Here is a 25,071-nt window from a genome sequence, read left to right as displayed (position 1 = left end):
TTTTATTATGTGGCAAATTTGTTAGTCAATCAATTATTTTGACGCGAAAATATTGAGTAATTCTTATTCCTTTAGTTTAGAGAGGATTCCTTTAGGTTAGTGAGAATTAAGAAAAACCCAAAACCAAAACCGATTAAAATTTCCATATTTAGTGAGGATTCCTTTAGTTTAGTGAGAATTAAGAAAAACCCAAAACCAAAACCGATTAAAATTTCCATAATCATCACCTAGCTAATTCCTAAATTCCGTCGAAGAAAAACAAACCAAATACTCCGAAATCTTTTAGAATCCGTTCAACTATATAAACCCACCTCACCCCACACTTTTCTTCCATCCCAAATTACTCTCTCAACAAACAAAGAAAAAAAAAAAAAAAAAAAAAAAAAAAGCAAGAACAACAATGGCGGAAACAACAACAACATCAAAGAAGATCTTGTTGAAATCATCAGACGGCGAAGATTTCGAAGTGGACGAGATTGTGGCATTGGAATCTCAAACAATAAAACATATGATTGAAGATGAATGTGCTGACAATGCAATTCCTCTTCCTAATGTTACTGCTAAAATCTTGTCTAAGGTTATCGAGTATTGTAAGAAACATGTCGATGTCACCGCTGCGAAAACTGCAGATACAACTACTACTACAACTGCTGCTGCTTCTGTTGGTGATGATGAGCTTAAGATGTGGGATAAAGAATTTGTCAATGTTGACCAAAGTACTCTTTTTGATCTCATCTTGGTATGTTCACCTTATTCTATAATTTGAGTTATCTCAGGCAGCTAATTATCTGAATGTTTATCCTAACATGTTAGCATGTTTATCCTAACATGTTTGTTGTGAATTGTGTTATCTCAGGCTGCTAATTATCTGAACATCAAGAACTTGCTGGACTTGACCTGCCAAACAGTGGCTGATATGATAAAAGGAAAGACACCAGAGGAAATCAGGAAGACATTCAACATTACCAACGACTTCACCCCCGAAGAGGAAGAAGAGGTTCGAAGGGAGAACCAGTGGGCCTTTGAATGATTATCTCTCGTATCTCGTTCTGCTGCTATGTTTTATGATCGGAGATTAGTGCAGCTTGATATCAACAAGAGTCGGAGAACTCCACCTTGACGAATTTTGTTTTTGGAAATTGCGACTTATGTAGTTTTTGGTTTTGTAGTAGAATTTAATGCCTAGGTAATTTATTTGTTAATCGGAAAATTATATGTTTGTGACGGAAATAAAGAGGAAATACTCGGATTAATAACCCATAAATTCTACTTTCTGAAAACCGGATAAATATAAAACGTCCCTAGTGGAATTTGTGATTACAACTCAAAGCTTTATTAAAATTAAGTAACTAAATAATAAGCAAAACAAATTACAATGATCCCGAGAGTTAATCATAAGACTCAATTCATCACGTTTAAGAATAACTCCTTAATATGATACTCATAACACCTTTTCTCAAATTCGGTTGCCTTTTTACTAATATTTTGACCATTGACACAAAAAATGTACTTTTGAAAATTATCAAATTACTCTTATTATTGATAATAAGTAAATCTCTTGTGTAAAACAGTTTTATAAAAAAAACATTGCAAAACCATGTATTAAAAAACCTTGATTTCTTGGTGCCCTTATCATGAAAAGTAGTAATTGGTGAGAGATATTTTAGTTATTGTTCCGGGTGTAATTCCAGAGCAAGTATCGTTACCACCCGTGGCTTGTAGAATAATGTCTTGAGTTGAACCCTTCTTGCCTTTATCGTTCCTCTCAGCCTCTCCTGCAATAATGAACGAACTGAGGGCTCGGCTTTGTGCCAAGCGTACTCACTCCGACGCTCAAGTCAGTAAACTTAAAGGATTAAGTTGTGTTACTTGGCTAGGCATGTATTGTAGAGAGATAAGGAAGATATTACCAGATGAATAGTGTATTTAGGTTCAGTTGTGGATCCTTTCCTCAATGAAGGTTGAGGAGTATTTATAGGCTTTCACCTTTTGTCACGTAGTGGCCAAGTGGCCAAGTGGCTAGCAGGTGGAAAGACTGATCTACCCCTCGGCCGAGGGACCTATGGCAGGCGGGCGGGCCATGTTGACTCACCGCCGAGGGGTCTTGGATATGAGTACGCGGGTAAGTGTCCCTTGGCGGGTTGTCACGCCGAGACCCAGCTAACAGCCGATGGGCCGCATCGGCTAGGGCGTCTAAGTCGTTGACTTCTTTGTGGATATCTTTGACCTTGTTCAATATGTTGACTTGGTCAGCGGTGCAGAATATGCCCCATCAATTTGCCCCCAGCGTAGTCTATGCCGTGGTATGGGCTCCGATGTACGTTTGAGCGTATATTCTGCGCAAGTAATTTGTAACAAATGTTCTGCATCTGCTTCTTCTGCGGCGGCTTCTTTTAGCTCGGCCTGGTCTACCTTAGGCCGTACCATATCCCCCCTCCACATGGATGCGTAAAGGGTATCCGATGTGGAAAAGAAAGTGACGCTGGCCGAGACCAGGGTTGAGAGTGCCGGTTGTTTTTGATTGCCCCGGCCGGCGCTACCTAGCTTGGTTGATCGAGTGGCGGCGGAGAACGATGCTTGGGAATTTGTTGAGGAAGGTGAATAGGCGGAGAGATGTGAATGGGCGTGTTGAAGACGCTTGGTCACTGTTGCATTGATTGACGTCTAACTGTTGCAACGATTGACATCCCGTGGTTGCATGTCCGACACGTGTCTGCACGCTGATTGGATGACGCTTCATGGGTCATTCGCCGATTGGTCCTTCTTTATGGGCTTTTCCCTATAAATAGGGCAGTTATTCCGTGAAATTGGCCACCAATTTCATTCTCCAAAATTTTTCTTCTCTCTAAACTCTCAAGGGCTTCCTTGTCTTCTAATTTTCAGAGTTGTTACTCCGGCGAGTGTTTTTCTTCAAGGTAAACAGACAAACTTCTTCACTTTTTATTTTGTTAAATAATTATTGCTATTATGTCTTCTGCTGACGCCGGAACTAGCACTTCTGCGCCGGAGGGTTCCCCGTCGCGTCTTGATGGGGAGGGGATACTAGACGCCATCCCGATAAGGTTTGGGGGCCCTAGGTCTCCTTCTCCCGTAGTCGATCCACCAATTTTGGAGGAAAGGGAGGATGAGGATGACGATGCTGATGAGGATGAGAGGACTCCTTCTGATGGTGGGAGGCTGTCTATCCCGGATCATGGCGAGCCCTGCACGACTGGTCTTGACCGTGTTTGGTCCCATAAGTTCGCCAGTTGTTCCGGCGAGACATTTTTCGGAGACCATTTCTCCTTTGGTGAGGGGTACAAGATCGTTATCCCTAAGAAGGGTCAGGCGGTCTGTTGCCCTCCACCGGGTCACACCGGCGTGTACCTCAGGCACCTGGAGTATGGGCTGCGGTTTCCTCTGAATAAATATGTCGTGGCCATCGTCAAAGCCATGAACGTCGCTGTGGCCCAACTACATCCGCTGGCCATGAGGACGATAGTTGGCTTTGTGTGGCTCTGTCTTTTTAGGGGGGAGATCCCGACAGTCAACTTATTCCGCCGCCTTCATCATCTACGGCCGTCAATTGCTGGTAAGGTGGGGTGGTACAGCGTGCAGATGGAACCTGGCTATGTCTCCGTGAACAAGCTTACTTCTTGCAAAGACTGGCAACGACGATGGGTGTACGTCCAAGTGCCGGAGGATTACCCATTGCCTCGGTCTTTCCGAGCCTGTTCACTTACGGTGTGAGAACCGAGAAGAGTATGAGGAGTGTATCTCCCGGGGTAAGGCAAAGATGGATGCTTCGTCGGTCCCTCTTATCGGATGAGCAAATGCGGCGATGCAACTGTTCGATCTTTGGGAAGGGATGGCTGCCCCGACTCGATTATTCTCCAAGATGAATCGCTTTTTGCGTCGGCCTCATACCGGCCCTCAACCAGGGTGAGTGGGGTCGGTGTGAGGCCCATTTTTGCCTGCTATGTTTCTGTTTTGGAGCTTTGTTTTACTTCTTTTATGTAACCTTTGTTTGATTTCTTGCAGACCGTTTTGGCCAGGATCTGCCTGAGAGGACCTTGCAGAGGTTAGGGCTTGACAAGGACAGGGAAGGTCGTTGATCGATCCTACGGCCGACTTGCGTGATCGTAGACCGTCTCCCAACGAACTCATGGATAAACAAATTTGAGTCGCCGGATCCGGCGGCGGCCCAGGCAAGGGTTCTCGGGGGCGTGCCAAAGAGAACAAAGAAGGCAGCGTCCAGGTTGGCGGCGGCGTCTGTGCCAGCTCCCTCTTCGACCCCAGTGATTCAGGAGTCTGTGGAGGTCATCGAAGTCGCTGATGGGGCGGTGACCGTTGCTAAGGCCTTTTCCTCTCCTTCGAAGAGAAAAGAGCCTCCGTCTGCTTCCATCGTTGCCGGGGGAGAAGACTGACTCAGCCGGCCCTCGAACGAAGAGGGTCCGAACTGGTACGGATCTAACTTGTGGTTCGGATTTAGCTGGTTCGTTGGACATCCCAGACGACCGGCTTTCTGATGTGTCAATGCATGGTGACATGGATGCTCTGTGTAAATTTTTTGTAGATCCTCCTTCGGCAGCCGCCGTTCTCACTGAACGGCAATTAGGGAAGCAGCCTGAGAAGGCTATTGAGAAGGTTATTGAGAAGGCGGGTGACAGAAATGTCATCGTTGACTCCTCGGCTCAGAAAATTCCTCCCTCCGAGCTTGTGGCAGAGGGTGTGAAATTATATAAGAGGATGGCCAAGTGGACCCAACAAGCTGGCTCCTACATCCTGGAGCAGGAGAAAACCATGGGCCAAGCTGCGCCACTGATCGCAAAGCTTAAACTTGATCTCTCTGCCGCAAAGGGGGAAGCCGCGAAGGCTAAACTGGATCTCTTTGCTGCCAGCCGGCGCGTGGAGGAAATTGAGAAGCTGCTAGGGGCCGAGAGGGCCAAAGTGGAGGAAGCTGATGCCGCCACTGCCAAGATGATGGAGGAGCGGGACAGGTACAAGGGTGCTTATGACGCCGTGGCTGCCAAGGGAGAAAAGTGGAAGGATCTGTTCCACAACCAGGCGGAGGCGCTCAGGGACGCGCAGGCTGCCCTTGCTCAAAAGGAGAAGGACATTGAAATGCTTCAAGATGTTCTTCTCCCTAAAATGTGCGCCCAATTCCGGGACTGGGCCGAGGAGGCGGCCAGGGAGGCAATACAAAGACTCGTCCCCGAGGGCTCTTTCCCGTGGGATAAATTTGACCAGCTTCTGGACGAGATGGCTGATGCCGCGGAGGCAGCGGCTGCAGAGAAGGCGGAGACAGCGAAGGCGGCTCAGATAGCTGCGGCCAAGGCGGCCTACGATGCGAAGGTGAAGGAGGGTGAGAGGCTGAAGTTACTTGAAAATGTTAAGCCTTCCTCAAAGCCGGCCACCGAAGATGCTGCTGCTACTGACGGAGGGCAGCAACAAGCATAGGGAGACGGGCGGTCGTCACCAGACTCACCCGGCGTCTCGGATAGCTTTAGCTGTTCGGGGGCCAATTATTGAGCCTTCTCTCCCTGCCATCTTTTTGGCGCTTCAAATCCCAAGTCTGTAACCTTTTGTTTTTTTGTTTCCTCGCTTTTTGTAAAGCTTTGGTAGGTAGAGTTTAGGCTATCCTTATGGGGACGGCCGTCGTCTGTACTCTCCTTGCAATCATCTTCAATAAAGTTTTATCTTTTTGGTCCTCGGCTTGGCCGGGACTCTGATCACGATCCTTTACTTGTCTTCTTGCGTTATTAATTGAGTGCCTTCGTTTTTACCGTCGGCATGGCCGAGTCAGTTAGAATGCACATCTCAACTGCGTAACGCCTTTAGCATTTCTTCTAGCGTATCGGTCATTGTGTCCCCGTCGCTCTCGGCTAAGGCCGAGGTAATCGGGGTTATGGCTCGATAGCAATTCTTCTAGCGTATCGGTCATTGTGTCCCCGTCGCTCTCGGCTAAGGCCGAGGTAATCGGGGTTATGGCTCGATAGCAATTCTTCTAGTATCGGTCATTGTGTCCCCGTCGCTCTCGGCTAAGGCCGAGGTAATCGGGGTTATGGCTCGATAGCAATTCTTCTAGCGTATCGGTCATTGTGTCCCCGTCGCTCTCGGCTAAGGCCGAGGTAATCGGGGTTATGGCTCGATAGCAATTCTTCTAGCGTATCGGTCATTGTGTCCCCGTCGCTCTCGGCTAAGGCCGAGGTAATCGGGGTTATGGCTCGATAGCAATTCTTCTTTTTGAGTTTCTGCCTGGTGGCAATTTGTGGAGGGGACAAACACTTCGATGGAAAACTTGGGCGATTCATTTGTTTGTTATGATCGTGCGTTGGGGTGTCCACAATGGGTTTGGACACCTCCGCCGCTATACAAAGTATTTTCTCAAGTTATCGGTGTTCCAATGGCTCATCAAAGGCACACCTCCCATGTCTGTCAGCCGGTATGTACCCGCCTCATCTCTTCGACCACTTTGTAGGGACCCTCCCGGTGGCCGTCGTTTACCATGAATATTTCCTTTGTTGGTGGCAAATGACTTCCTTAGGACTAGGTCTCCCATTTTTAAGTCCCTTTTGTGGACTCTTCGGTTGTAGGCTCTCTTCATCCGGTTTTGATATACGGCCAAGTTGAGGCGTGCTGTATTTCGGCTTTCTTCGACCAGGTCGAGGGAGACTCTCAGGCCTTCCTCGTTTTCAGCTGGGTTAAAGGTAGCCGTTCAATGTCGCTCCCATTTGCTTCAATTGGTAGGACTGCTTCGGAACCGTAGACTAGGTGGAAGGGGGTGTACCCCGTTTCTTCTTTCTCCGTGGTCCGAAGGGACCACAGGACGCCGGGTAGTTCATCGGCCCACCTTCCCTTGAGGTCTTCAACTGTCTTCTTCAAACCGTTGAGGATTGTTTTGTTGGTCGCCTCCGCCGCCCGTTGCTCGTGGGTGGCGGACGGAGGAGTACGCAAACTTGATGCCAAGCTCTTCTAACCGCTTCATTATCGTCGCTCCAAAACTCTCGGCCGTGGTCAAATACCATAACTTGGGGTAATCCGGCGAGTTATAACAATTTCCCATTACCTTTCGGCGACGGCCGTGTGGTCTTCGCTGGTACTGCTACGGCTTCAACCCATTTGGTGAAGTAGTCAACGGCGACGATTAAGAACTTCCTTCCTCCGGAGGCCGTTGGGAACGGCCCTAGCATGTCCATCCCCCACTGTGCGAAAGGAAGAGGACTAAGCACCGGTTGTAGGTCCCTGGAGGGAGCGTGTATCACCGGGGCATGCATCTGACAGTTCGTGCACTTCTTGGTCTTTGTTCTGGAATCTTGAAGCATGGTGGGCCAGAAGTAGCCAGCTCGGAGAGCTTTGTGGGCTAGTGTTCTTGCCCCCATGTGATGTCCACATATGCCTTCGTGAATCTCTCACAAGATCGCCTGCGTCGGTGGACCGACACACTTCAAGAGTGGTCTTATTACGGATCTTCCGTACGCTTTCCCTTCGAACACCAAGTACCTGGCGGCGATCCTTTTTATTTTGGCCGAGGGATTGCGGCCCTCCGGCAACTCACCTGTAAGTTTGTATTTCATTATCGGAGTCATCCACGTTGTCTCGGTCTCTATGTTACCCACCATGCCGACGGTCTCAGTGATGCTTTTTGCATTCATGATATCTACCAGTACGGTTCGGCTGACATTCTTGATGGTTGAGCTGGCCAGTTTGGAGAGAGCGTCGGCCCGGTTGTTCTCGGATCTGGGAACGCAATGGATTTGGAAAGATTTCAACTTTGCTATGTCGGCTTTTACCCTCTCTAGGTACCTTACCATTCCGTCGTCCCGAGCCTCAAACTCCCCTCTGATTTGGTTAGTAACCAACAGTGAGTCTGTCTTCAACACAATGTGTTCTGCTCCGGCAGCCCTAGCTAGCTCGACTCCGGTTATCACTGCCTCGTATTCGGATTCATTGTTCGAGGCCGAGAAGGTGAATTTCAAGGCGTACTCGAACTCGTCCCCGTTTGGGCTGATGATAAGGATGCCGGCTCCTGAGCTGTTCGTCGTGGAGGAGCCGTCGGTGTAGACCTCCCATATGCCTGGGTTTGGCTCTTCCTGATATGTGCATTCGGCCAGGAAATCTGCAAGTGCTTGCCCCTTTATCGAAGGCCTTGGTTTGTACTGAATGCCGAAGCCAGAGAGTTCCACTGCCCATTTGATAAGCCTGCCGGATTGTTCGAATTTTTCCAAAGCTTTCTCCAACGGCTGATCGGTTAGGACCGTCACGGGGTGTGCGTCGAAGTAGGGTTTTAACTTCCTTGTGGCAACGACGACGGTGAAGGCTGCTTTTTCAATTAGTGGGTAATTTCTCTCGGCGGGCAACAGTGTATGGCTGACAAAGTAGATTGGGTGTTGCTGTTTGTCTTCTTCCCTGATGATCACGGCACTGACTGTGGCCGAGGTAACTGTTATGTATAGGTATAGCGTCTCCCCCAAGATCGGCCAGACGAGTTGGGAGAGTCTGAAGATGAGCTTTCAGTTGCTTGAAAGCCGTGCTCTGTTCCTCCCCCCAGCTGAAGTCTTTATTTCCTTTCAACACTTTGAAGAATGGGGTGCTCTTGTCGGCTGACCGAGAGATGAAACGGACGAGAGCCGCCATTCTCCCGGTCAGCGTCATAACCTCTTTTCGATTCCTTGGTTCCGGCAGGTCTAGGATTGCTCGGACTTTGTCCGGATTGGCATCTATGCCTCTGGCGCTGACAAGTACACCTAGAAATTTACCTGCCCGGACACCGAAGTTGCATTTCATTGGGTTGAGCTTCATCTTGTATTTCCTTAGTGAACAAAATGTCTCGTGTAAATCGGCCAGATGCTCGCTGTCGGACTTGCTTTTTACAATAGCATCGTCGACGTAAGCCTCAATGTTTCGTCCTTTTTGGTTTTGGAACACTTTGTCCACCAGCCTCGTGTACGTTGCTCCGGCATTCTTCAAACCAAACGGCATCATTTTGTACATGTATGTGCCGTTGGCGGTGATAAATGCGCATTTAGGCATGTCTTCCTCGGCCATAAACACTTGGTGATACCCCGAGAAGGCGTCCAAAGGCTCAAGATGGTGTAGCCCGCCGTGGCGTCGATTAAACTATCTATTCGAGGCAAGGGATAACAATCTTTGGGGCATGCTTTATTAAGGTTGGTAAAGTCTACACACATTCTCCATGCCCCCGATGACTTCTTCACCATTACAACATTGGCTAACCACTCAGGATAAGTACAAGGCATGATGAAACCCGCCGCTAGTAATTTATCTACTTCGGCTTTGATGGCCTCGTCCTTCTCGGCCGAGGAATTCCTCATTCTCTTGCTTGATCAAGCGAGCGGTGGAGAGTACGTTCACTTGTGAACAATCACCTCCCGGCTCACGCCTGGCATCTCGGCCGCCGAGTATGCGAAAACATCTTTATTCTTCCTCAGCAGGTCCAGGAGGTCGGCTCTGAATTTTGGTTCCAGGTTGACACCGACGGTTACGGTGCGGCCCGGATCAATCTCTACCTCCTCGGTCTCTGCTCCTTCGACCATGCCGATGGTCCGGTCGTTTCCGGATCTGGGGGTGTACTGTATCTGGAAGGATTTTAGTTCTGAAGCGACAGCTCTCACCCTCACTAGATACCTTATCGTCCCGTAGTCCTGGGCTTCGTACTCTCCTCTGATCTGGTTGGTTACTAAGAGTGAATCTGTCTTCACCATGATACGCTCTGCCCCGGCGGTTTTAGCTAGCTCAACTCCGGTTATCACCGCCTCGTACTTGGATTCATTGTTTGAAACCAATGAGGTAAGCTTCAAGGCGTGCTCAAACACGTCTCCGTTTGGGCTGATAATAACGATGTCGGCCTTCGAGCTATTCGTCGTGGAGGGGCCGTTAGCGTAAACCTCCCATAAACCGGGATCCTCCTCGTTCTTCGAGACGAGCTTATGCGCCTCCCCCCGGTCCGAGACATATATCAATGTCAGGGCCCGGATGGATATCACAAAATCGATTTCGCTCAAAGTGACCCGACCTATGAGAACGTTGTAGGCGACGCGCCGTCGATGACTACGAATTCGACATAACATTCTTGGTCGCACCTCCCTAGCCGAACCTCACCGGCAACTGACCGACCCCGGGGGTACCAGACCGCCCCGGAAAAGCTATACAACGGGTTGGTGCGGGGGCTCAAATCTTCAACCCTCGGGCCGAGGCCGAAAAGCATTCTCTCGTACATAACGTTCGTGTAGGCGCCTGTGTCAATCAGGCACCTCTTCACCAAGTGGTTGGCTATGTCCAGGCGGACTGTAAGTGGGTCGCTATGAAGAGCGATGACTCCCTCGTAGTCCTCCTGTCCGATGGTCATATCGGGGATGTTGGGAGCGGGGGTGGCTGTGTTGGTCACAAAGTTGATGGCCTGATGTGGTTCATTCAGGTGCCGTTTGTGCCCATGAGCGGACCCATCGTTCCCGTTGCCCCTGATGACAACATGGATTACTCCTATCCGTTTAAAGACGGACTTGCTATTTGATCCGCCGGCATCTGGTTTTTGGCCTCTGGCAACATATTTGCCGAGGCTCCCCTTCCGGATCAGTTCTTCAATGGCATCCTTCAGGTGTCGGCAATCGTTGGTTAAGTGTCCGGTGTGGCCGTGGTACTCACGATCGGCTCGTGTCACCGTCACTCCTCGGCCTAGGGGGTCTTTCCCATTTCTGGCCCTCGTTCTTGCTCAAAGCGAAGACCTCGGCGGCCGATACGACTAGGGGGGTGTGATCATCGTACCGTTTTTTGTAGTACGTTCCCGAGCTCCCCCCGGCATCCGCCGAGCTCTGTTTCCTGGCAGACTTGTCTGACCGTGACCTATTATTCTCACGGCGTCTTTCATCGGACCGTGACCCGTTGTTGTCACGGCGTCTTTCATCCGGGTTGTCCTCCCGGAGGCTCTTCTTTTCTGAGTGCTCGGTCTCGCTGGGGCCTACCCAGGTCTTGTGATAGTCCTCTACCTTGATGGCTTGGTCGGCCAACTTTCTGGCGGCGTCCAAGCCCAGGCCTCCGCACTTGATGAGCTCATTTTTAAATCTCCCCTTGGGAGGCCCTTCATCGGTGCGAAGGCCGCCGCCGGGATTGATTTCTCGAATCTGCTGGACCTTTCCGTCGAACCTCTTCACATAGCTTCGTAGAGACTCGCCCCCCTCCTGTTTGATAGTTAGTAGGTCCGATGTCTCCACGGCCCTTCTCTTGTTGCAAGAGTACTGGGCTAGAAAGGCGTCCCTTAGGTCGGCGTAATAGTATACCGAGCCGTCGGGAAGCCCCTTGTACCAACTTTGAGCCATTCCATGCAGAGTTGTTGGGAAAACTCGGCACCAGACCTCATCGGGCTGCTCCCATACCGACATGTAAGACTCGAAAGTCTCAGCGTGGTCGGCTGGATCACTATCTCCCTTGTATGATAGAGGTGGCAACTTGAGCTTAGTTGGCACCTGGACTTCTAGGACGTAGGCGCTGAGGGGCTGTCTGACCACGTGTCGAACGACACGCGGCGATCGGCTCCTCGCATTCCTAATCCGGCTCCTCTCCTCGTAGCGGGAAGGACTCCTTCTTCGACTTGGACTTCTCCTCCAACTCTGTTGAGTCGGACTCCTCTGGCTCCTTTGGGGTAAGCCTCGTTCGTGCTGCGGGGACGCTGTCCTCCCATGAGTGCGGGAAGGACTTAGGTCTACCGCGCCCACTTTGGGCTCCCCCTGCGACTGACCGGGTCGGCTTCTCCCCGGTGCTCCGTTCAAATTTCTCGAGTCACGTTTTGGGCTCTGGTCTCCCGGACGGTTTCCGCCGCTCTTGTCGGGGTGACAGGTGTGAGCGGGCGTATCGATTAGGTCCGGGAGCATTTTCGGTTTGCTACGTCAACCACATGTCCCATGATGGTGACCTGGTTGGTCGGGCAAAATGTCGGGTATTGTTGGCATCCCGAACTCTGGTTGGATTACTCCGCCGGTGGAGGGCTGCACGACTCCAGAATTGTTGAAAGTATCATCTTGGTAGAATGCGGTTTCGTCGGTCACGACTGCGTCTTGTTGTTTCGACATCTTCTTAGCTTTTTGGGTGGGTTTTTGTTGTTTTTTTTTTTGTGTTTGGGAATGAATGTGACTAGCTTCTAGTGTCTTTCCCACAGACGGCGCCAATTGTTCCGGGTGTAATTCCAGAGCAAGTATCGTTACCACCCGTGGCTTGTAGAATAATGTCTTGAGTTGAACCCTTCTTGCCTTTATCGTTCCTCTCGGCCTCTCCTGCAACAATGAACGAACTGAGGGCTCGGCTTTGTGCCAAGCGTACTCACTCCGACGCTCAAGTCAGTAAACTTAAAGGATTAAGTTGTGTTACTTGGCTAGGCATGTATTGTAGAGAGATAAGGAAGATATTACCAGATGAATAGTGTATTTAGGTTCAGTTGTGGATCCTTTCCTCAATGAAGGTTGAGGAGTATTTATAGGCTTTCACCTTTTGTCACGTAGTGCCAAGTGGCCAAGTGGCTAGCGGTGTGGAAAGATTGATCTACCCCTCGGCCGAGGGACCTATGGCAAAGCGGGGCGGGCCATGTTGACTCACCGCCGAGGGGTCTTGGATATGAGTACGCGGGTAAGTGTCCCTATTTGCGGTTGTCACGCCGAGACCCGAGGCTAACAGCCGATGGGTCGCATCGGCTAGGCTGTCTAAGTCGTTGACTTGCTGTGGATATCTTTGACCTTGTTCAATATGTTGACTTGGTCAGCGGTGCAGAATATGCCCCATCAGTTATAATTTGATAAACACACAAAAAAAAAAAAAAAAAAAAAAAAAAAAAAAAAAAAAAAAAAAAATTAACTAAATCAGAAGCACTTAATCACTTATCAAACTTATCCTACCATATAAAATCACCGTACCGTAGTAGAATGCCGAAAAAAACCGAAATATGTTACTTATTGAGAGGTGTGAGATTAAGGCCTGGTGTGTTAGGCCCCATTTTTTTTACTTCTATTTGTCTTTTTAAGTTCAGTTCAATTTTTATAAGTTTGGTTAAATTCAGTTCTTATAAGTCCAGTTTAGTTTGTACAAGTTCAGTTCAGTACAACTCTTATAAGTTTACTTCAGTTCAGTTCCTATAAGTTCAGTTCAACTTCTATAAGTTTAGTTTAAACAACTTCATACAACTTTTTTTTATCTATAAATTCATACCTGTTTTTTAATATTGACGAATTGAAAAAAAATACTCCCTCATATTCAGAATAATTGTCCCATTTGTCATTTTCGTCTATTCACATAACTGTCTCATTTGCCATATTTGGACATGTTTTTTTACTTTCCTACCGCTCTTTTCTTTATTACCACCCCAAGTCCCAACCACCCCTAACTCATCATATCAATATTTTTCATTATTTAACTCATATATTCTTACCCTTATATAATACTTTTCATTATTTTAACTACATTCCTTAATTTTTGTGTCATTATCCAAATGGGACCTATTCCGAATAGGAGGGAGTAGTACGCTTTTCATTAAAATCAATGTTAAAAAAATCCAATATTAAAATTATCCTATACATATTATTCTTAAAAAAAAAATAGAAGGTTAGAAAAAAAAATAGATGGATTCGATGATCTCAGTGAAAATGAGAATGAAGATGAAAATGACGAGTATGATGATAATATGGAAATAGATGGTTAGGAAAAATGTGATATGACATTGATTTTTTATGTGCAACGGTCGAATTTTTGGGTTATCTTGGTAAGTTATCCAACGCCCAACGGTCGAATTTTAATTAAGTGATTGAAAAAATGTGTTTTTTTTTTAAGTATTTATAAAAAAACTAAAGTGTAAATTCTTGTTTGCATTGCACTTTAATAATGTCACAAGTCTGATTAGATTATTTTGCAAGGGTCTCGTTACACCTGATTTATTATTATCATTAAATGAGGTGCATAAGCTATTATAAGATCGTTGTACACTGTATAACTATAACAGTCTTACATAGGGCTGTTCACTCAGTGGTCCGGACCAAAGACCAGACCGGATCGGACCATTTGGTCCGGACCAGACCGGACCGAATTTTGTTTGGTCCGGTCCACGGTCCACCTATTTACGCTACTTTGGTCTTCGGTCCGGTCCTGGACCAACCCGAATAGACCGCGGACCGGACCATGGACCGAAGTTATGTAATAAAAGAATTTTTAAATTTGTAATATTATTGATTTTATTTTCTACTTTGTTTACACGTATTATAAGATGTGTAATTATGTAGTTAAATCTCGTAAGAAAATAGTGTTGTTTATTTTGATCATTACGAACTTCTCGAGTTCTAGTTTTATATGCTAAAATATGTCAATGACAATAATATTAGGTCCACTTTGGTCCATTTGGTCCGGTCCGGTCCACGTGTTTTTATGGTCCAGACCGGACCGGACCAATATTAATATGGTCCGGTCCTCGGTCCACCTCTTAACCCTTATTTAGTCTTCGGTCCAGAGAGTTTGGTCCGGTCCGGTCCGGTCCCGGACCAATGAACACCCCCAGTCTTACATGATAGCATTCTTTCACATAATTCTTTTTGTTTTACAATGAAGTTGTGATCAATTTAATCTTGAAAGTGATTACAATGGTCTTGTTACACCTGATTTATTGTTATCATTAAATAAGGTGTATAAGCTATTATAAGGTCGTTGTACACCGTATAACAGTCTTACATGATAGTACTGTTTCCCACATATTCTTCTCATTTTAGAATATTGGAATATAGAAGTTGTGATCAATCTAATCTTGAAAGTGATTAACAATGGTCTTGTTACACCTTTTTTATTATTATCATTAAATGAGATATATAAGTTATTATAAGGTCGTTGTACATCGTATAACAGTTTTACAGGATGATATTATTTTCGACATATTCTTGTTGTTTCAAACAATATTAGCATTCTTGAATTGTAACTAATCTAATCGTAAACGTGATTAATTGTAACTACTCATTTTTAAATTAAATGAATTTATGATTTGTTAAAAGTGACTATTTAACAAGCAATTGGTCTCCCTTGTGACGGGTTACCATTTGTGGCGGATATTTTGTGAGTTAAAATGGTAATAAAATGGGTTAGTGGAGAAAGGGGACCACATGAATAGTGTTGCAGAGAGAGAAAAAGTGGGTACTTTGTGAGGTAAAATGATATCCGTCACTCAAGAATGACGGATATGTGCCGTCACAAACAAGAATTTGTGTTTAACAAGTAAACATTCTTACCGTGTCAATTCCAACGACCAACACAGTATTTGGTAGCACTTCTCCACTCCAATGACTCGTTTACATAATTACTCCGTCCATTCAAGATTTTAATGCAAGTAACTCATACGAAGTATTTCTATTGACGGAGACAGAGGAAGTAACTCGTAATTTAGTCCGTAATAGCACACCAGGGACACAAACCAAGCAGGAGCATAAAGCTCGTGCTGTTTTCATTTCTTCAATACTGTTCATACAATTCCATGCAAAGGTGACAGGTACCAATTAAATCTTCTGTTCTTATAATACAGGGAGACTTGAAAATCGAAATCATCGATAAACTGCACCGAATGCCACCAAAAATTCCATGCCTTTACCCAATTATCAATGTACTTCTGTCATGGAGGGCCTGCGTCTTCCCGGCATTGCTCTAATGGGGAAGGAAGAAGCAGTTTAAGCCTGCTTTTATACCTATCAATACGTCGCAACCGTTCAGCCCTCAATCTGCAGATTAATCATTACTTCAATATATGCGAGCCGAATTCACAAAAGCTACAGAAATATGACAGCATCACTTCATAGAAAAGAACAGTGGAGGAACTAAGAAGAGGGTGCTTGACACCGTTGGAACGATGTAAACTTTAAATTTTTTAGTTAAAATTTTCGGTGTTTTTTTCCAAGTAGTTAATTACCAACTTTCCATGTTTCTTTTTTTATGGTTTTTGTTGAAATTAAATGATAAATCACAAATTATTAGAACTCGCCTTTCTCTAACTCTCTTAGCTCGATTAACATGCCTTTGTAGTAGCTCTTCTGCACATAAAGTCCCTAATGCACTCTCGTCCTGCAACCAAGCCAATGAGCAAATGATTCATATCAAACATCACAAACGAACAATTAACTAAATTGAAGAAGAGATACTGAATCAGAGAATCTGAAGCATAGATTCGTATTTTCTAAACGATGAACATAGTTCTAAACACCAACCCATCATTGGCCCACTTACCCACCCTTGTTTAAGAAAACACGAGTCACAAGAAATCAACGAGGGCCAGAGGAAACAGGGCGTAAGACGCACCCGTCAAGAACTCATGGCACAGTATTTGGCACAGTAGCTTTTTTCGGCTGTTTTTTTTTTTTGCATTGGGCTAACATGTCAGAACGTAAAAGGTAGGAGTAAATGGGCAATGGGAAGTGCAGACTAAAAGGAACTAAAAAATATGGAAATTGTTTGCCTTGGTGAAATTTGGTGCGATTTTAAAAGAAAGTACCCATAACCAATCCAAAAACCAAAGAAAAAAACACACAAAAGGGATTTTATTTCTTGGTTAAAAATCGCTATGGCGTTTCTCTCTTGAACAAGAAACACTCCCTGAATGATCCCCAGTCTTATGTAACATCAGGTGATCTGGAGAAAGTATGGTATTATTGGAAATGGATTACAATAATATACTCCGTAATAAACTTGTAGGGTTCAGATACTTCAGACCTACTCTAGTCCAAGAAAATTGGTTCAAAGAAGCCTTTATGAATGAGTATAATCAGGCCTATCAACCATCAGGGTGATTAATATGTTTGATTTTATGGAGGATTTATGGGAAGGTTTATCCTTTTCTCCATTTCTTTCCCGTTCCTGTATATATTTACTACAAGTTTCCAGAATGAAGTTCTTGGAGATTTCACTTAAAAGAAAGTAAGAAACTCACAAGAACATTGAGCTCTAGAAATTGATTTTTTTGTTGTTGTTGCGGGTATTGGGACTACATGTTCAGATATTAAGTTGCACTGTGGAATCTTCTGGCTCATTTACTTGCAATTTTTTTCCCGGTGAGCTACAAAACATCTATGAAATAGATGGCATAGAAATCCATATTGTGGGCCTTGTGGCCACTTTGGAAAGACATTAAAGGTTACCAACTTACCATGATATACATGGCATAACTACAGGGATTAAGCCGTGCCAAGCAATGTGAGATCAAGGCCAAAACTTTACATGACCTCAACGCCAAAACAAATCATTTCCCTTTGGACAATGGAGTTTGAGCAGGCTATTTGTTGGGATAAGTTTGCTAATGAGTAAGGACAAGTGGACAACTAGGTGACTTCAGCAGCCCGACAATGACAGAGTTTAAGTATATTCAACTGAGTGTATCTTGAGAACTATGGGGTGAGGTTGTGCAGTTGACATAAACTCAAGTAGCATACAGACTAAAAAGTAAAAATAACTAAACAATAACCAACCTCGCCATCTGTTTCATCATCTATCTCTTTTCTCTCTGGTGAGGAAGATTCAGGCAAATGCAGTGGTTTAGGAAGAGACCTTGAAACGTCACCATAATGCGGCTGGAAGTGAAAGAAATAGAGAAGAGTAAATAGCATAAAAAAAAGTAACTGAGAGGAGAATGTATCATAGAAAAATGCATCAATATGACAAACAAACAAAGACACACGCACACACAACATTGAACTTGTTAACAACTGTGCAAGTCCTGCTAGATTTTCTTATTAGAAGCCATGAGCATCCGTCTGCTTCTCAGCCTAGGAACCTTCAATGGAATGGGTACCAGACAATGAAGAAGAAGGGCAGTGCTGATACTCCAGATTTATATCAGTTAGGTAGTGTCTCTTAGCTTCAAAGATCACCCAATAAAAAAAGTGCAGCAAGATTGAAAAATACACCGGCTGCTCATGTGACACAGTCTTCTATCCTGGGTGAAGTAGCCCAGTTCCAGACTTCAGATCCATCACTGACTAGTCTTAATGCGGAGTCGGTCACAGAAGTAATTTAACAGATCAAAGTCACTGCTTCCCGAATTCAAAAACCTTTTAACATATGGGTTACATCTCCCATTCTTCATACATATAGAATTTGAGTTGATTTCCTATAGTTTAAACCTATAGTCTCCCTTTTACTCCCTCATATTTTACCAACAAATACGCCAATGCATGTACAATTGTTTCCCCCAAGTATTTTCCCACAAAATAGCAGGTGGTATATGTTAAGACAAAGAAATATCGGCGAAGTAGCGTTATAGGCTATAGCAGTAGTCTCCAACTCATAATGCACTATAATATTGCTTATGGATAATTTAGTGTGGGAACTCTGTTATCTTACAATAAGGATAGTACGAATAACCAAGGGCTCTAACCTGACTTTCTTCACGATAACCATTCTTCAACCAAGATCGACAAAGGGCATAAAGGGCATTCCTATCTGATATCCTGACCTACAAACAACAAAGAAATTGTTAGGACCTATTTGTTGATGATGACATGCCCAATTTAATCATGTTCTAAGTGTACCATTTCAGGAATAATGCAACCTCCTCAAGCAAGAATTAATCAATGTCAAAGTCAAGAATGGTTGATAATTTGCTACCAAAGATTTAGAGTCAATTGTGTCATCTAATTTTCAACTTTTTGTTTCTAATTCGCTCTCCATTGCATTACTATCCCCCCTCCCCCAGTGATATTTCACTTCCGCTAACTTCAAATCCTGGTTCCGCAACTAAAAACAGAATAATAATTACTACTAATCGCATTCTCATCAGTCAAAACTCAGCATTACCTTCCTGTCTCTTACAGTGAAAACAGCATCATCAGCAACTTTATCACTGCAAAAACGAAACAAGAAAACTCACATTAACAATCTTATTCATTACCGAAAACCGAAGAAGCCGAATACGAAACACAAAACTAAACACACACTGACACACCTAAGAGGAACATCAAAAGGACGCTTGAGGTTAGATTGAAGGCGCCAAACATCGAGTGGCGGATGAATCGGATGCGACGACGGCGGCTGCGGCGAAGGGTTTACCTTCAGTTTTAGAAGATGCGGCTGCGGCGGTGGCGGTGTGAAATTAGGGTTAGGGTTAGGGTTAGGGGGGATAAGGAGAGGGCGATTGGAGCCGAGAGGGAGTAAATGAGCGTCGATGTTGGAGGGAAAACGCGCCATTACTGCTGCCTTTTGCTGTTGTTGAAATTGTCGGAATACATGAAGTTGTTGTGGTGGTAGTTGTTGTTGCGGTGGCTGTTGCGGTGTTTTTGCGTCGTCCATTGCCGGAATTGGGTGTGTTTGGGTGAGTACTGAGTAGTGTTGAGGGAGTTTTGAATTTGTTTCAGGTTGTGTTCTTTTATGTTGGCCTCGTTCGGGTCGGGTTCAAGTAGGGATAGTTTTGCCGGGATATTTTGGATTCGTCATAATTGGGTATTTGGGTTGGTAATTGAGATCCCTTAATCGGGTCCATCACACGGTGTTATTGATTGATTTAAAATTATATAGTATAATTAATTTGTATAATTTTTTTAATTATATTGAAGTCATGTAATATATAAACAGTATTGATTGATTGATTAATTAAAAACCAAAAAAAAACCGATTAGAATTCCTCCCACTATAAAACCCACCTCACCGAACACTTTTCTTCCATCGCAAAATACACTCAAACAAAAAGGGAAAAAAAAAAGAAGCAAAAGCAACAACAATGGCGGAAACAACAACATCAAAGAAGATCATGTTGAAATCATCAGACGGCGAGGATTTCGAGGTGGACGAGATTGTCGCCTTAGAATCTCAAACAATAAAACATATGATTGAAGATGATTGTGCCGACAACGCAATTCCTCTCCCTAATGTCACCGGTAAAATCTTGGCTAAGGTAATTGAGTATTGTAAGAAACATGTCGATGCCGCCGCTTCGAAAACCGCAGAAACAACAACAACTACAACTACTACTGCTGGTGTTGCTGCTGGTGATGATGAGCTTAAGAAGTGGGATGAGGATTTTGTCAAAGTTGACCAAAATACCCTTTTTGATCTCATCTTGGTATGTTCAATTTCCTTGTGTAATTATATTAAAAGTTTTCATTTTTTTGGTTTTGTGGATTGCCCTTCTAATTTGTTTACTTAATTAGTACTTGTAAGACGGTCTTATAGTGTGAGACGGGTTCATAGCGTAAGACGGTCTTATTCTATAATCCCTTGCTTAATTATTGCAAAGTTGGGATCTTTTTTAATTTTGGGGATTGCCCATGTGATTTGTTTAGTGTTTAGTTGACTTTATTCAAGTAATTTGAAGATTATGGTCTGTTGTTCATTGCTTGATTATCTTAAAGTTTGAATCTTTTTTATTTAATTTGGATTATTATGTAATTTGTTTGTTGTTTTGTAGATCTTGGACTTCAATTTTTATAATAAAGTTTGAATTTTTCTGGGTTTGTTGTTTTTCCCTGTAAATTGATTTGGTGGTCCGTTGACTTGGGATTGTTCTTCTATGTAATTGAATTGTTTAATTGTTCATCAATTATACGGACTTGACGGGTTTTTTCTGTGTATTTTTTTTTGGGTGAGACCGTTTTATAGGGTGAGACGGGTTTTTAACCAATATGTTGTGAATGATGTTATATCAGGCTGCTAATTATCTGAACATCAAGAACTTGCTGGACTTGACCTGTCAAACGGTAGCTGACATGATCAAAGGAAAGACACCAGAGGAAATCAGGAAGACATTCAACATTACCAACGACTTCACCCCCGAAGAAGAAGAAGAGGTTCGAAGGGAGAACCAGTGGGCCTTTGAATGATGATCTCTCGTATCTTGTTCGTTCTGCTGCTATGTTTATATGATCGGAGATTAGTTGTTGATATCAAAGAGTTGATTATTCTCTTGGAACCACTCCTAGTTTTTGCCTAATTGAAAATTTGTTGGTTCAGTTGTAGTGCTTGTCAAGCTTCTTATGTCAAGAACACCCTTTCTTTTATGTTTCAACTCACTCGCTACAATTTCGTTGGTTACGAAACAATTCTATTGAAATTATGCTTTGAATCTTTCTATCTTGTTTTTGTTTATTTTTAATAAGTGTGCCTACTGCCTAGTGTGTGTTTGAATGAGTGATACGCTGGCCTCCGTCAAACCTACACATCAATGGCACACTCAACGTTAGATCGATGGCTTAACTAATCATATTCGTACCAGAGATGGGTACTTGAACAAGACTGTGAGTCTATCTCATTAGTTTACAATCTGATTGAAAAACAGCGATTGTGGTAGCTCCGTAATGCTACTTTTTACGGAAGCACTTGGTTTTTCGGAACGACTTTATCTGATGTCGTTTCGTACCCCACGGATGGCTCCCGCGGTCGCGCCAGGGGTGGCTCATTAATTTCTACTTTTATCTGACGTCGTTTCATACCCCACAGATGGCTCCCGCGGTCGCACCAGATGGGTTGAAGGGAATTGAAAAAGGATAGCTGGCAAGGTTTGTGCCATGCCAGGGTCACCGCACATGACCGAGTCTTGGGATTCTTGTCCCTGACTCAGTCCGGTTTCGGGTTTGGGTGGTCTGGGTTGGACCTATATTTTTTCCGAAAGGTTTTGGACGGTTTGGAAGTAAGACAGTTTAGGGAAAAACCGACCTAGACCGACAAGAGGGGAGGTGCTGGCTGGACCGACCGGGCTTAATCTCGACTTAGGAGGAAAGCGGCTTGAAGACCGCGGTAGGCCAACCCGCTATAAGGGACACCTCTGGTTTGTTTAAACAAAAACTCTTCTCCTACAGCATTTGGTTTGATAATTGAAAACGAAACACAACGAGACGACATTTGAACAACCCATTTGTATGTCGACCGAAACATTTCAAAAAGAAATTTATTTTAATATTAAGATTAATAATGAAAAACTATTTTCATCAACATAGTAAAATTGATCAATTAAATCCTAAATTCCTAATAAAAGGACTTAGAAATTTTCTACTAGTTCGAAACTGTCGAAATCGACATAGACAGTATCATCTTCACTTCCAAACAGAGTATCCTGACAATCATATCTGTTTGCATCAACCAGTATCTGAGTCTCCAGCTTATTTTTACCACAGTCGGCCTCCGTCTTTCCCGTCTTCTCCAATCGCACCACCCTATCCATCCCCTCCTTCCTCATCATATGCTCCCTCATGACCTTCTTCACCTTCTCCAATTTCTCATCCCCTTTCACAAATTTCTTTCCCTCCTTATTTTCCGCACTCAAACCTTCCTTCCTACGCGCAATTAGGTCATTTTCCTCAATCAACCTCTTGTACTTGTTCACCTCCTCTTCCAAAGCTCGATTCTTCTCCCTTTCTACCTCGAGTTTCTCCTTCTCCTCCAATATCTTCGACTTATAGGTAATCTCTCGTTCCATGTACGCTCTTTTCAGTGACGACTCAATACCCTTCCCAAGATTCACACATTTCTCTTCCAGACACGATACCATCTTCCTGTCCTCATCGAGAATTTTCATTAGTTCAATTCTGCTCTCAACCGCAAATTTCTTATCGATTTCAACTTGTTCCAACTTGGCAACTAATTCTTTGTTAGTTTTCTGTAGACGATCAAGATCATGCATACGAGCAAATTTCGTATCCTTTCTAAGTGTTAATAGATTTTCTTCTTCCTTCCTTTTCCCAAAAGTTTTGAATATTTCTTTATAAACTTCGTTCTGCCAGTTCTCCATTTCTTCTTCAAAAATCATATCAACCGAGTCTTGTCTCTTCGATCTCTCTACCGATAATTTTCTGTCCATATTTTTGGTTCGAATAATATGATTTTCGTTCTCCTTGATATCCTGTAAGATTATAGCATGTAAATTAATTATCAATAACTCAACTTTTTATACTAGTACAAACTAGGCTACGTACAAATTCTCGTTTCAGACGGTCTTAAGGAAAAGGGGTTTGTGAGAGGGCTCAAGTTATGACCGTCTTAAGCAAGACCTACTCTTGATGGGCTATGATATTTCCTATACAATGTCTGCATATAAGATACTATTCTAAAAACTAAAGATACAATCTTCTAAGATGGTTACAATTACCTAAAATTTGGAGAGGAAGCATATGATGGAAATATGGAAACTAGATATTCTTAACCTCGAAATCAGTGGTGGAGCGAGGTGGGCGTTTGAAAATTTTGAAATTTTTAGTTAAATTTTCGAATTTTTTTCGAGGTCCTCTTATAATATTACCTTTTCGCCCCGGCTGAAAATTTTTGCCCCCGCTGATTTAAAATCCTAGCTCCGCCACTGCTCGAAACACTCCGACTTCGAACATACATTCACACTATTGAATGTTAACACAAATACAAATACACAGTCCAACGAGATATTTGGCTGGAAAAAAAAATCACCGCTTTCTGAACTCATAATTAGAAGTAACTATGAGTCAAATACTCCGTATATGATTTTGCATGAAAATAATTTTCTAGGTGTTGAATAATATGGATTACGTTATTAAAGAGAAGTATTTGAGTTATAATAACATGAAAAATCGAAGGAAATAAATTTGTGAACCGAAGAATTCTTGGTAAAAAACGAGTATTGATGATTGAAACCGAGGAATTGACAGGGAAATTAAAATCGATCGGGTATATGATATAAATCAATTAAGAGTCTAATATTCTTATCGAACTTCAATTCAACCATCAAAAATAAGATCGATTGTTGTTTTATTCTTTTGTGATGAGTATTTTAATTAAACATAAATAATTACGAGTAGATGAACGGAAGGAAGTACTCCGTACAATAAACGACATAGAAGATACTATATGAATGCACATACCGGATTAACAATGTGATCGTAGATAAGGTCACTGATACATATGCACCAAAAACACCAATGAGTTTTGTTGAAAACAAGAGAAGCTCTATAAATAGATAAAATAGTAATACTACTTAGAATTGAAGTTCATCTTTTAGAAAACGGAAGTTGTTTAAAATAGTACTACTCGGTAGATATCTTCGAGAATAATTCAAAGATATTTTTAAAATAATATTTCTTTAAGTTTAATAATAATACTAGTTTCTGAACCCGTGCAATGTACGGGTGGTAACAAAAAGTATTATTAAAAGTAAAATTTATGTATTTTTTGGATTTAGTAAATTACTAAAGTTTAGAAATTTTTACTTTGTCTACCCATATATTTTTGATATGTTTATGTTGTTTAATTTTATTTGAAATACTTTGTTTTTTTTCCTCAACTTTTTAACTTATGAGAGGTGAAATCTAAAAAGGGGATATAAAATTGTTGTAGACATAACCTGAATATTTACGCAGTATACATTTAATTTTACACATTTTTGTACGCGCTTTTTTTTGTTATTACCCCTTTTTTTTGTTCTTCTATCAATTCTCTACCTTTTCTCTCATTTCATATCTCAGCCACCATCACCTGATGTCTAGAAGCAGCATTCACTATCACTGATCGACTACCTCGAGACCCAACAGCACACCCTCCAGTGAAGTGGTGGTCACACCCAACACCTCGGACCACGACGTCCCTCTCAACCATCCTGCAATTGATATCCTACGTCCTCCAACTACCCTACCACCTCTTGCCTCCACCATCCCTTATGTCCCCCACCGTACCTCCAGTATAACCACCATCATCCCTGCCCACCCCATGTGTAACCTCTAACCCTTATCGTAACTTTATGCGACTTCCCCACCCCATCATCACCAACCCATTGCATTAATAGGAGATTGAACAATATAATTAAAATGTATAACGTATTTTTTTTGCTAACAACTTGTTTACTCATTACCTTTCAATGTGACAATGTTATGCATTAGTAGTTAGAAAATTTTTAAAGTCACTCCTCGGATACTTTGACACAAAGCTCAGGTTCTACACCGTACAACATATACATCTGGTTGTATAGTCCATGAATTGATTAGTACACAAATAGGATTATACATCCAGTTGTACCATAAGCATGGTACAACCAAGTATAAGAATTCGAGCTTACGTGTATCTTTTTCTGAGCTAATTTAAATTTCATGTTTTTAATGTGTAAATGAATGAACTCAATACTTTCTA

The 25,071-nt window shown here is 43.4% G+C and overlaps 4 protein-coding genes across 5 annotated transcripts; 2 read left to right on the top strand and 2 right to left on the bottom strand.

Moving 5' to 3' along the window:
* The first annotated feature begins 400 nt into the window (after positions 1 to 400).
* Positions 401 to 1,226, top strand: LOC141646404 (SKP1-like protein 1B). The gene is made up of 2 exons (XM_074454303.1): positions 401 to 739; positions 857 to 1,226. The coding sequence occupies exons 1-2, from the start codon at positions 401 to 403 to the stop codon at positions 1,028 to 1,030; spliced, it is 513 nt and encodes a 170-aa protein (XP_074310404.1). The 3' UTR covers positions 1,031 to 1,226.
* Positions 1,227 to 15,419: 14,193 nt separating this feature from the next.
* Positions 15,420 to 19,354, bottom strand: LOC141648278 (uncharacterized). 2 transcript variants are annotated; one of them, XM_074456825.1, is made up of 6 exons: positions 18,941 to 19,354; positions 18,793 to 18,838; positions 18,374 to 18,451; positions 17,466 to 17,567; positions 15,989 to 16,068; positions 15,420 to 15,695 (listed from the first exon to the last, which is right to left on the bottom strand). In XM_074456825.1, the coding sequence occupies exons 1-6, from the start codon at positions 19,282 to 19,284 to the stop codon at positions 15,623 to 15,625; spliced, it is 723 nt and encodes a 240-aa protein (XP_074312926.1). In that variant the 5' UTR covers positions 19,285 to 19,354; the 3' UTR covers positions 15,420 to 15,622. The 2 variants fall into 2 exon arrangements, with proteins under 2 accessions (XP_074312926.1, XP_074312925.1); XM_074456824.1 differs by having other exon boundaries at positions 15,420 to 15,728; positions 18,941 to 19,353.
* Positions 19,355 to 19,630: 276 nt separating this feature from the next.
* Positions 19,631 to 21,058, top strand: LOC141648277 (SKP1-like protein 1A). Its single transcript, XM_074456823.1, has 2 exons — positions 19,631 to 20,053; positions 20,637 to 21,058. Exons 1-2 carry the CDS (start codon positions 19,712 to 19,714, stop codon positions 20,808 to 20,810), a joined length of 516 nt encoding a protein of 171 aa, XP_074312924.1. The 5' UTR covers positions 19,631 to 19,711; the 3' UTR covers positions 20,811 to 21,058.
* Positions 21,059 to 21,918: 860 nt separating this feature from the next.
* On the bottom strand, positions 21,919 to 23,931 carry LOC141646403 (uncharacterized). The gene is made up of 2 exons (XM_074454302.1): positions 23,814 to 23,931; positions 21,919 to 22,825 (listed from the first exon to the last, which is right to left on the bottom strand). The coding sequence occupies exon 2, from the start codon at positions 22,781 to 22,783 to the stop codon at positions 21,965 to 21,967; it is 819 nt and encodes a 272-aa protein (XP_074310403.1). The 5' UTR covers positions 22,784 to 22,825; positions 23,814 to 23,931; the 3' UTR covers positions 21,919 to 21,964.
* Between the last annotated feature and the right edge of the window lie 1,140 nt (positions 23,932 to 25,071).

Source organism: Silene latifolia, chromosome 3, assembly GCF_048544455.1.
Source record: "Silene latifolia isolate original U9 population chromosome 3, ASM4854445v1, whole genome shotgun sequence".
In the NCBI taxonomy this organism is placed as follows: domain Eukaryota; kingdom Viridiplantae; phylum Streptophyta; class Magnoliopsida; order Caryophyllales; family Caryophyllaceae; genus Silene; species Silene latifolia.
This window is presented reverse-complemented; position numbering and strand designations above follow the sequence as displayed.

Excerpts from the sequence above, each read along its gene's own strand:
- LOC141646404 (XM_074454303.1), top strand. The coding sequence starts at position 401 with ATGGCGGAAACAACAACAACATCAAAGAAGATCTTGTTGAAATCATCA. Across the intron at positions 740-856 it reads CTCTTTTTGATCTCATCTTG|GCTGCTAATTATCTGAACAT; the intron begins GTATGTTCACCT and ends GTGTTATCTCAG.
- LOC141648278 (XM_074456824.1), bottom strand. The coding sequence starts at position 19,284 with ATGGACGACGCAAAAACACCGCAACAGCCACCGCAACAACAACTACCA. Across the intron at positions 18,839-18,940 it reads CCTTTTGATGTTCCTCTTAG|TGATAAAGTTGCTGATGATG; the intron begins GTGTGTCAGTGT and ends TCGTTTTTGCAG. Across the intron at positions 18,452-18,792 it reads TCACTGTAAGAGACAGGAAG|GTCAGGATATCAGATAGGAA; the intron begins GTAATGCTGAGT and ends TGTTGTTTGTAG.
- LOC141648277 (XM_074456823.1), top strand. The coding sequence starts at position 19,712 with ATGGCGGAAACAACAACATCAAAGAAGATCATGTTGAAATCATCAGAC. Across the intron at positions 20,054-20,636 it reads CCCTTTTTGATCTCATCTTG|GCTGCTAATTATCTGAACAT; the intron begins GTATGTTCAATT and ends ATGTTATATCAG.
- LOC141646403 (XM_074454302.1), bottom strand. The coding sequence starts at position 22,783 with ATGGACAGAAAATTATCGGTAGAGAGATCGAAGAGACAAGACTCGGTT.